General features: G+C 44.7%; 1 protein-coding gene across 2 annotated transcripts in view; it reads left to right on the top strand.

Moving 5' to 3' along the window:
- Positions 1-12,189, top strand: part of COL26A1 (collagen type XXVI alpha 1 chain) — a 182,155-nt gene that overhangs the window by 33,996 nt on the left and 135,970 nt on the right. For both annotated transcript variants that reach the window (XM_039849022.1, XM_039849021.1), the window contains exon 2: positions 8,002-8,124. In XM_039849022.1, the coding sequence (XP_039704956.1) occupies positions 8,002-8,124 (123 nt within the window). The remainder of the gene's footprint in view (positions 1-8,001; positions 8,125-12,189) is intronic.

Below are 12,189 nucleotides of genomic sequence, written 5' to 3'. Positions count from 1 at the left end.
TTTCCCTCTAAAAGTGAGCAACCTTAAATTTACTTAACTTCCTCCCCAGTACTGCCTCAAAACAGACAGTTCCAGTAAAAAGTATTTCGAGAAAATGCAGGCAAATCTATCTTCTTATGCAAACACACCAACTGGTTTTTGTGCCCTAAAAACTGAACAGGACTTAGTGTAACATACAGTCAGTTATCCTTACATAAACAAAACTGTAACCCTGGATAGTGGTTTAGGCAGATGAGAGACAGAGAGAAACATCAGCCACAGAGACACTTTGTTAGGAGAGATTGTGTGGCAGTCCAAGGGTTGGCCTGGTTCGGACCCAGTTTGCCCACATGGGGGCAGATGATGGAGAAGACCATGTAGGGGGACTGCAGCCATGAGCACCTTTGTGGACCGTGTCTATTTATTTTAACTGGGCTCAGCTTCCAGCCTCTGCCCACCTTCCCCCACCTGCCCACCATTAGAGGGTCCTCCTGGAACCCCATCACCAGCTTCCCCTTAAGTTAGAAAAACTTCCATGTATTCACCTCCTCTTTTCCAATAAGGTGTGTCTCCAAGCTCTTCACAGCTTGATCGTGTATCTTCACCGTCTACTCACTGAGTGGCTGTGCTGCCTCTGCTCACCGCTCCCAGGACGGGGCACCCACTACAACTATGGTGGGTAGCTCACTGCACCTGTGGCTGGCTCTCCTGGAAGCAGGCATCTCCTTAGCCTTTAGGTTCTGACCTGACTCTGGGTCCTCTGGGGCCAAGTAGGCAGGTCTCATTTGGTTCCCCTGCAGGTGGAGAGCTGGACTTCCAGAGCTGCCCCCTCCTACCATGGCCCTCAGCTTAATTCTGCTCAGTGTAGTTGAGGGACCCATTGCCAACAGTCCTCACCTGCTAAAGATGGTCGATATGAATCCGAGGGCACGGGGCCTTCCCCTTCAGTTCTTCAAGTCTTGAGCTTCTGACCTGTCCTCTTCCCATGGACACTCACTGCTCTGTAGGTCAGCCTCCCTTTCCTCCCACGGAGCCCTGTCATCCTCTCATAGGACAGCAGCCACAGCCCTCTCCCCGCAGTGCACTGGATGTCAATTTGTCTTTTTTCCAGTTGGGGCTCACAGCAGATACCAGGTTGAATCTCCAGGAAGCAGACACTGAGATGGGCTCCAATATGGAGGATGTGCATTTGGGACAGCTCTTAGGAGTGATGCCTGTGGAAGGGAGGGGACAGAAGCAGGGGGGTGCAGAAGGAGCAGTTAGGCTGTGATGCAGGCCCAATGACAGCTACTGATGACCTCTCAGGGAGCTCTCCAGCTAGAATGGCCCTTCGGAGTTGTCCTGACAACCAGGCACTGGATGGGGACTACCCTGGGAAGAGCCAAGCCTTGGATGAGGCAGCTCTGGGCATTTGAGGCCGCACTGGGAGGGGTAGCTGCTGATAGATGCCTACTAATAGCACTTCTGGAAGCTGGGGCTAAAGCCTTCATCGAAGGGGATCTGGGTGACACAGCGCAGTGTCCTCCACACGTGGCTGGCTGGTGGGGAGGGAGGGGAGCAGGGGTGTTCTTGATGTTATTCTGTTAAGACAGCCTGAGATTGCCTTTGTGTTTTGGAGGCTGCAGCACACACCACTGACTCACACTGAACTTATTGTTGGCGAGAACCTCTTCGCTCCATCTGGGGCTTGTCCGCTGGGTTTTGGGGCTTCAGTGCCGGACTTCGCTTTCGCCTGGTCATGTTTCATCTTGTTAGATTTGGCTCCTTGCTCTGGGCTGGAGAGATCTAGTTTGGATCTCGACTCTCTCCCAAGACCCAAGGCCCTCCCTGTGTTTGCCAGCTCCTGGTCTTCCGCAGTTTCTGTCAGCAAGGCTGTCTCCATCAAGGTCTGCTGCACGGCCTTCTCTTGGTGGCACAGCCCCACGTGGAGACCCAGACACTTCGGGGTGGACTTCAAGTCAATCTTGCAGTGTAGCCAAGTGGCCAAGGGCTGGGCTTGAATCTCAGTTGCCTGTTGACTTCTTGGGTGACCTTGGATGTGTTATTTACACTTGTCCTGTGCCTCAGTTTCCTTATCTATAAAAGTGGAATAATAACAGTCCTTACTGCCCAGGGTCATGTGAGGATGAGTGGAGGTCTGATTTAGGTAGCTGCAGAGAGAAGGAGGCAGGGAGCAGGACCAACTCTGAGCCTACCCCATGAGCCTTGCTGTGGCCTGAACTGCCCTCAAATGTGTCTCAGTGGGAAACCTCAGTTTCCCACTTGGGGTGGGGGCAGTTCCTCATGTTTGCTGTTTGGCATGTGAGATGGTCTCCTGAGGGACTTGACTGATAAGGGTCTGCCAAGGGCTATTGTATTTGCCAGGACATATCGTATTTGTTCTTTGACACTCGCTGTCCTCACTGGCAAGGTGGCTGTGGCATATGACTGGTGTTTGGAATTAGAAGTCTGAGCTTCATGACCTAAACAGATCACTTACTGTGACCCTGAGGCTCCTCTAGAGTCTCAGGTTCCTTCTCTATAAAATTCCTACCTGAGAACTGTTGAGAAGATTAAATGAGGTCACATACGTGTGTTAGTTTACTGGGGATGACATAACAAAGCTCCTCTAGGGCTTAACCTCGTTTTAACCTAATTATCTCTTTAAGACCCTATCTCCAAATACAGTCACATTCTGAAGAATTTGGGATTAGAGCTTCAACTTTGGGGATATACAATCCAGCCCTTAATAGTATGTGAAAGTGTTTCGCCAACCATAAAACGGGTGTTGGGGTGCTGGGCCTGACTGCCTGCTGGAGAGGGTCTCTGTGTGGTCAGACTTGCTCTCTTTCCCTGGTGGGGGCTGGGAGCTGGATCCTCTGCCTGCATTTCTCTGGGGACCAGGCAAGGCTCATGGGCTCTGCTTCATGGGTGTGGCCTTAGTCATCTAGATTGCCCATCTGTTTGTTCATTGCCTTCAGGCTGCAAACCTCAGTTTTCATAATGCTTTTTGAGCTCAGCTGGCAGACAGATCCCTTGAAATTGGCCTCTCTGGAAGTCAGGCAGGATATGGCCAGGTGATTAGAATGAAGGCCAGGTGGAAAGGGGCCTGAAACTGGACCGGACACCCCCAGCCTTGTGGTGGGTGATAGCCATGGGAGCAGAATCTGCTGGGACCCTGGGCCTGGCACAGCAGAACCCGAGAAGCAGTTTTTAGTACGTGGGTGTGGATGGGAGAAAGTCCTTCTGGGACCTTGGGGTCAGATCAGCACATATTTAGGAGGTCTGCTCTGAGCCTGCTGTCCTGAGGAACCTGTCGGAAATCTTCTGGTAAGATAAGGACTAGGACAGAGGTGTGTACACCGCCTGTGGAGCACGAGGTGGGAGTGCTTTACTGGCCAGGGAGTCAGGGAGGGCTTTTAGGAGGAGTTGGAACCTGAATGGAGAATGGTAGGATAAGAGTTGGCCGAATGAAAGAAGGCGGGATGGCATGTCAGGGAGGACAATATGAAAGTGTAAATGACAAGATGGAGTATGGTGGGAGGTGGAACCTGGGAGGTGGGTGGGAGCCATGGGAGATGGGATGCTAAGAAGAGTTTCAAGAGAGGTGACAGGGCCAGATTTGTGTTTGAGGGAGCGCCCTCTGGTGGCAAATAGAGGAGACTGCAGGGAGGTGAGTAGTGGCTGAGACTGTTGGTGAAAGACGAGTGAACAAACATGCCTGAAATCAGGATGTTGAGAGGAGGGTGAGGAGGGGTACAGGAGGCTGACTTTCCTGGCATGGGGGCTAATTTGCCATGGAGAGTGAGGGAGAAGAAGGTGGAATTGTCCCTGGGAGTTCTGGGTAAGGAGACCAGGAGCTTTGTGGCTATGGTCACCAAGATGGAGCAAGTTGAAGTTGGATGGCGATAGGCTCAGTATTGGACAGACTGAAATGGTGCATCTTGAGGTGTCCCATGAGCTATGATGATGTGTGACCACTGTCCAGCAAGTGGGCACATATGTTGGTGTTCGAGAGGGAGCATTGAGGTGACTCCAATGGGGATGGAACAGAGTGTGAGACAGGGAAATGGAGGCAGAATGGGATGGTCTTCGTGGAGAGGAAGGGCACCGTCAAAGACCTTGGTTTAGGTTTAGAGCTCAGGGCCCTGAGGATGGAGAGTAAGCATAAGATCAGAGGTCCCAAAGCAAAGTTCAGATAGGAAAACTGGGGTTCAGGACCGATTTGGGAGAGGCGGAACCAAGGCTATGGGGAGGAGGGGCTGCTGCAATGGCTTCTCCCTGAGTGGCAGGCAGCATCAGAGACAGGTTGGTTAGTTATGTTCAGAGGTGGGCATGGGCCAGGGGTGTCCGGAAGGCCCCTTCATTCCATTGTGACATAATTTCCTGAAGTCACTTAACACTTATTTTCCCAAAGGACTCTAAATTAAGGATTTCACTGCTGGGCCAAGCCATAGAGCCAAACACTTAGTGAAAGCTGCTGTGGGAGCAGTCTGTGAGCCTGGCGGAGTGGGGCCATGTCAGCTGACCTCCCCATCGGGGAGTGGGCCTCTTCTCAAAAGGAAGGAGGGGAGCAGATCTGGCCCCAAGGCTGAGAGTGAGTTTCCCATCCTGGGCCCTCCATGACAGCTCAACTGGATGGGGAGGGGAGAAAACGAGGAGATGATGGCTGAGATGATGCCCAAAGATAACTCCAGTCTCCTCCCATCCTGAAGAAGGCTACTGAGGGCAACCTTACTTCCCAGACAGTCGAGGACCAGCTCTGCTACTCCCATATTCTGTGCTCCTGGGCCATTCCTTCCAGGGAGGTCGTGAAAGGATGGACATCTCCTGCCAAGCTAAGTTATCTGTAGCCCATATAACCCTGTTCACCTACCACTCTGCACCAACAATGAACAAGGGTGGGGGATGGAGGTGGGTTGTGGCATGATGTCACCTGCCAAACAAAAGATGTAGACATAACACTCAGGACTCGGGGGTCCTAAGAGGTAGCAGATTTCTCAGAACCTCGGGTGCCTGCAGATGAACAGGGTTTTGAATTCCATCTGAAAAGCCCCGAAGCCCTCTTTCCATGTCTCTGCCTGCCTTCTTCGTTGTTTTTGGCCAGATTTTGATTTGGGAAGCCATTTACAGCCCATTAAAAGCTCGAATGTCTGGAGATGATGAATCAAGGCATTTGAAAATGTTTTTCAATTCACTGTTCATTTCCCTATAGAAAGCCCTGACCCACTGTGATTCAGAGGGGGCTGGACAGTCTGTGTCTGTTCTGGACCACCAGGAACAGATCTTGGGGTGGAGCTTTGTCCCTGGATTGGACAGTAGTTCATCCTGAAGAGAATCACCCTGTGATGACACTGATGCTTCTTGGCAGAGATGAAGAAAGGGCTCATGCTGCTGACAACTCGAACAAGTTCCAAACTCAGTTTCCCTGAGTAATTGGCAGAGGCAGGAGTCTCACTTTGTGGATGGGACCCTGCTGGTCCCTTGGAAGGAAAGCTGGATTCCCTTCCCAGCTCAACAGCCTGAACATTATAGGGTTTCCACAGTCAGCTAATCAATAATGATATCTTGGGGTATGTATTGACACACAGTTTACACGCCACTAACCTGGATGTGCTCATTTAGTTCTCACAATAACCTTGAGAGGTAGTAATTTTCATTTAACTGAGGCTCAGAGAGGAGACATAACTTTGCTTAAGTCACATAGTAGGCAGAACCAGATTTTGAACTAGGTCTCCTGGTGCCTTTGGGGAGAGAGATTGACTTTTGATTAACTTTTCATTTTCTTCGATGGTATTTTTGACTATTCTGATATTGGTAATATATATTTTTCCAGAAAATTGTGAAGATTTTGAAACGTTTTGATGTAAGATCATACATATTTACTTTGTTTTACTTTTTTCTTTCAGAGTTAGTCAGTTTTGTGTCCTCTTTATATCCTTGCTAGTATTTATCCTCAAATTCAAAAATATATATAATTGTATATTTTCATACTACACCTAAAGTTACACAGCTTCTATATTCTTTCCTTAAACAAGACAAATATCTTAGCAAGTTTTAGTTCCTTCTGTCCCCCATACAATTTTCCCTCTTTGCCATCTTCCATCTTGCAATCATCTTGGATTTTAGATTTAGGCTGTTATTAAGTCTTATTGCTTCTTTGTTCATTACTGCTTCTCACAGTTAATACATTCTGCCTATGTTCTCTATTTTATTTTGCTGGAATACATCCTCTAGTAATTCTTTCAGAAAAGGCGACTGGTAAACTCTCTAATTTATTATGCATCCGACACTGTCTTTATCTTGCCTTTGCCTTTAAAGAAGAGTTTGCCTGGATATAGAATTCTGGGTTCTAAATATTTCCCCTATGAACTTTGAAGTAATTGTGTCACTATATTCTTGATTTTGATGTTGCCGATAAGAAATCTAATTTCAATTGATTGTAGGTAATCTGTTTTTCTTTTTTTCCTACAGCATTTAGTAGTTTCTCTTCATTAATCCTGAGTGTTCTGAAATAACACCACAATCTGTCTGTCTGTTTTTGTTCACCTGACTTAGCGCTTAGTGGGCCCGTTCAAATTAAGAATGCATGTCTTTCTTTGGCTCTCAGAAATTTTCTTTATTATTTCTTCAGCTACGTACTCCCCTTGGCTCTCTCTGATCTTCCTTTCCAGAGCTACTAATAGATGTATATCGGAACATAAGTCTGCCTCCTAGGTCCTTCACCCTTTCTCCCACATTTTCCATCTGCTTTTTCCTTTGTAGTGCAGCCTTGGAAAGTTCATGGCTCAAACTTCCAGTTTGTCAGCTCACTCTTTAGATGCATCTATTCTGCTTTTCAGACCATTTATTGAGCTTTTTATTTTCATAGCCATACATTTCATTTCCAAGGTACCAAAGTTTTTCACTTCATATATTTTTTTATGAGTGAAAAATTTTTGTATCTTTGAGGGCATAAATTATGCTTTAAAAATTATCTCCATCTATTTGCTTTATTAATTTTTTTTTCTGAGATGTGATTTAATCTCTGTCGAGTTGGTGCCTTTCTTGCAAGGTATTGGCCTTTTTCCTCAAATAATTTGAAATTCCTGGTATTTGGGGTTTTCCATTAGCTTGTCTCTATTTCTCTGTTTATTGCTGCTTTGCCTCTTGGAGGGTCAGTGGCATAAGTGAAGGGTACAGAGTGTGCAAAAATTAAGTTGTTTGACCTTAAGAGGGTCCCAGTTTCTCCTGGAGGTCATCAGCTTTTTAGGAGGCACTCTGACCACATATACCTCAAAACAGGTGAGTCCCATTCCTGATTCTTGACACCAGCAGGGATGGAGATCTGGGTATCCTACCCGTCTGGCTCCTTCCACTGTGGTCCTCTGACAGTCACCTCAGACTCACCCATCAGAGTCCTTCAGTAGCTTCCCACTGACTTCATGATAAGACCCACATCTAGCCTGGCAGGTACCATGCCTCTTTCTCTCTCCTGACTCCTCCCCTTCCTCCAAAGTTTGGGCCCTGTCTAATTACACACAGGTCCCTGTGAGACAGATACATGCTCTGGACTTTCTCACTTCCATGTCTCTGCTCTCTCCTCTGCTAATGCCACCCCCTCTCATTGCCCCTACACTTTTGGCCAGCTGATTCTTATCTTTCAGTACTCATGTGGTTGGCTTTCTTAGGACCTGAGCTCTATTCCCTGTTCTATCGTCATGGCTCCCTTGCTCACGATGTGGTTGCACCTATGGCTCCGTGTTCCCATGGGTTGCAATCATCAACTTGTCTGTCTTCCCCACCGAAGCAGGACTTCCTGGCAAGCAGGGGTACAGTCTTTTTCATTGATTCCACATGGAGTGTTTGATGACCCTAATAATGCCAGGGTTTGGTGGCTAAGGTGGGTGGGTACTCTCCCTTCCCCTTAGATCTGGCAGAGGGTTTTCAGTGGGCCCCTTACCCAAGAGGACAAGCCCCCCGGGCTTGTGGAGGAAACCTTTAGACCTGCAGTCAGCACCTCAGGAACAAGCAGTGCTGACGTGACTGTTGTTCTCCCCACAGGCACTGGTGCCATCACACGGTGACACGGACTGTGTCCTGCCAGGTGCAGAACGGCTCGGAGACAGTGGTCCAGCGCGTGTACCAGAGCTGCCGGTGGCCCGGGCCCTGCGCCAACCTTGTGAGGTAAAGGCTGCAGGGCTGGCCAGCTCTGCCCTTCCTTTCTGTTCCCTTGGATGAATCCAATCCTAGCACAGCTGCCAGGGGAGGCAGGTTGATTATCAGAAACAAGAGTCGAGCATGCATTTATGGAGCACCTTCTGTATACAGGGTACGGGGGGGCATGTGTGTGCAAAGATGAAAGGGACTCGCTCCCCACTCTGACAGAACCTCACAGTCCAATGGTCAAAAAGTAGGTTGAGGGGACGGAGGAGGTGGGAAGGGGGCAGGCGAGGCTGAAGAGGAAACCAGTGTGCCTTGGAGCTCTAGACTAGAATGTGAACCTATGATGCCCTTGGAAGTCCAGCCTGCCTCCAGCCCTGCCCCTCACCAGCCCCCCTGAGATTGCAGCTTTCAGTGGCCCTCAGAATTCACAGGGAGAGATTTCTTTTCCTTTTTCGTTAAAAATTTAAAAAATTTTTTTTCAATTACAGTTGACATAGTGATTAGACATTTATATAACTTACAGATAATCACCTTGATAAGTCTAGTACCCATCTGACACCATACATAGCTACTATAATAGTATTGACTACATTCCCCAATCCTGTACTTTACATCCTCGTGACTGTTTTTATAATGGTAATTTGTACCCGTCACCTTTTTCACACACACTCCGAGTGCCCTCCTACCTGGCAACTATCAGTTTGTTTTCTGTTCTATGAGTTTGTTCTGTTTTGCTCTTTCATTTATTTTGTGTTTTAGATTCCACATATAAGTTACATCATATGGTATTTGTCTTTCTCTGTCTGACTTATTTCACTTAGCATAATGCCCTCTAGGTCCATCCATGTTGTCACAAATAGCGAGGTTTTAGTTTTTTTATGGCTGAGTAATATTTCATTGTACATATGTACCATATCTTCTTTATCCATTCATTTATCAATGGACATTTAAGCTGCTTCCATATCTTGGTTATTGTAAATAATGTTGCAATGAACATAGGGGTGCATTTATCTTTTCAAATTGGGATAAATACCCAGAAGTGGGATTGCTGGTCATATGCCAGCTCTATTTTTAAAATTTTGAGGAACCTCCATCCCATTTCCCACAGTGGCTGCACAAATTTACAATCCCACCAACAATGCACAAGGGTTGCCTTTTCTCCACATTCTTGTCCGCACTTATCTCTTGTCTTTTTGATAGCGGCCATTCCGACAGGTATGAGGTGATATCTCATTGTGGTTTTAATTTGTATTTCTTTGATGATTAGCGATGTTGAGCATCTATTCATATGTCTATTGGCCATGTGTTATGTACTCTTGGGAGAAATGTCTATTCAGGTTCTCTGCCAATTTTTAAATTGGATTTTTTTTTTTTTTTTGCTGTTAAGTTCTATGAGTTTTTTTTATATATTTTGGATATTAACCTCTTATCTGATGTGTCATTGGCAAGTATCTTCTCCCATTCAGTAGGCTGTCTTTTTGTTTTGTTGATGGTTTCCTTTGTTGTGGAAAAACTCTTTAGTTTGATATAGTTCCATTTATTTCTTTTTTCTTTTTTTTCCCTCTTGCCTGAGACATATCCAAAAAAAAAATATTGGTAAGAATGAGGTCAAAGAGTTCACCGTGTATGTTTTCTTCTAAGAATTTTGCAGTTTTGGGTCATATTTAAGCCTTTAATCCATTTGTTTATTCTTGTATATGGTGTAAGAAGTTGGTCCAGTTTCATTCTTTTGCATGTATCAGCCTACTTTTCCCAACACCATTTATTGAATAGACTATTTTTACCCCATTTTACATTCTTGCCTAATTCATAATAGATTAAATTACCATACAGGTGTGGGTTTATTTCTAGGCTCTCTATTCTGTTCCATTGATCTATGTGTCTGTTTTTATGCCAGTACCATGCCATGCTGTTGATTACTCTAGCCCTGTAGTATAGTTCGATATCAGGGAGCATGATACCTCCAACTTGGTTTTTCTTTCTCAGGAGTGCTTTAGCTCTTTGGGGTCTTTTGTGGTTCCATATAATGTTTAGGATTATTTTTCTGGTTTTGTGAAAAATGCCATTGATATTTTGATAGGGATTGTATTGAATCTGTAGATTCCTTTGGGTAGTATGGACTTTTTTTTTTTTTTTTGCTTTTAATTTATACTTTATTTCAGAAGACTTTTATGCTCTTGTTTTTATCCTGTTCTGCCTTTTATATTTTTGGCTATCATTTTTTTAGACGTTGAATATACTTTGTGTATTTGACTTTGGAAACCTATATGTTTTACATGAGTGACATTGGTTAACAAAATCCAATACGTTTCAGCTGTACACTTTAACAGTAAGGCTATATATTTACACTGTATGTTCACCTCCCATAGTTAGATTTCTTTCTGTTACCACATGTTTGACCCTCTTTACTCTATCTACCTCACCCTTCCCCCTAACCCCTACTCTCTGGTAACCACTAGTCTATAGTCCATGTTCATGAATCTCTGGTTGTTTGTCCTGTTCATTCGTTGCTTTTAGGTTTATATCCCACATATAAGTGATATCTGTCTGGCTTATTTTGCTTAGCATGATTATCTCGAGGTCTATCCATGTCGTCGCAAATGGCAGTATTTCATCTCTTCTTATGGCTGAGTAATATTCCATTGTATATGTGTACCACAGCATCTTTAGCCAATCATCTACCTTAGGACACTTCGGTTGCTTCCATGTCCTGGCCACTGTGAATAATGCTGCTTTGAACATCAGTGTGTAAATATCTTTTTGGATATGGGTTTTCAAATCTTTGGGGTAAATACCCCGTAGAGGGATTGCTGGACCCTATGGTAGATCAATTCTTAGTTTTCAAGGAACCTCCATATTGTTTTCCATAGTGGCTGTACCAATTTGCAGTCCTACCAGCAGTGAATGAGGGTTCTTTTTTCTCCGCATCCTCTCCAGCATTTGTTATTACTTGCCCTGTTGATTATAGCTATTCTAACAAGTGTGAGATGGTATCTCATTGTGGTTTTGATTTGCATTTTCCTAATAGCTAGCGATGTTGAGCATCTTTTCATATATTCGTTAGCCATTTGTATGTCCTCTATGGAGAAGTGTCTGTTCACGTCCTCTGCTCATTTTTTGATTGGATCATTTGTTTTTTTGTTGTTATTGAGTTGTATGAGTTCTTTGTATATTTTGGATAATAGGCTCTTATCGAAGGCGTTGTTTGCAAATATATTTTCCCATTCGGATGATTGTCTCTTTACCTTGTTGACGGCTTCTTTTGCTGAGCAGAAGCTTTTTTGTTTGATGTAGTCCCATTCATTTATTTTTGCTTTTACTTCCCTTGCTTTTGAGGTCAAATTCATAAAATCTTCTTTAAGTCCAAGGTCCTTGAATTTAGTTCCTATGTTTTCTTCTATGCATTTTATTGTTTCAGGTCTTATATTCAGGTCCTTAATCCATTTTGAGTTAATTTTGGTGTGTGGTGATGGACAACAGTCTAATTTCATTCTTTTGCAGGTGGCTTTCCTGTTTTCCCAGCACCATTTATTGAAGAGGCTTTCCTTTCTCCACTGTATGTTTTGGCTTTTTTTTTGTTGAAAATTCTTTGCCTATATAAATATGGGTTTACTTCTGGACTCTTGATTCTGTTCCACTGGTCCACGTGTCTGTTTTTCTGCCAACACCATGCCGTTTTGATTACTGTTGCTTTGTAGTATAATTTGAAGTTGGGCAGAGTGATGCCTCCAGCCTTGTTCTTTTTTCTCAGGATGGCTTTGGCAATTCAGAGTCTTTTGTGCTTCCATACAAATCTGATGAATTTTTGTTCTCTTTCTTTAAAAAATGCCAATGGGATTTTGATGGGAATTACATTAAATCTGTATAGTGCTTTAGATAACTATGTTGGGTCTTCCAGTCCAAGAACATGGAATATCTTTCCATTTCTTTGTATCTTCTTACAGTTTTCATTATATAGGTCCTTCACATGTTTTGTTAGATTTATCCCTCGGTGTTTTATTCTTTTTGTTGCAATTGCAAAAGGAATTATTTTTTCCACTTCTTTTTTGATGCTTCATTATTAGAGTATAGGAACGTTATGGATTT

The sequence above is a fragment of the Pteropus medius genome, unplaced genomic scaffold (assembly GCF_902729225.1).
Source record: "Pteropus medius unplaced genomic scaffold, Ma_sr-lr_union100, whole genome shotgun sequence".
In the NCBI taxonomy this organism is placed as follows: Eukaryota; Metazoa; Chordata; class Mammalia; order Chiroptera; family Pteropodidae; genus Pteropus; species Pteropus medius.
The sequence above is the reverse complement of the archived record's forward strand: the minus strand, read 5'-3'. Positions and strand labels throughout refer to the sequence as shown.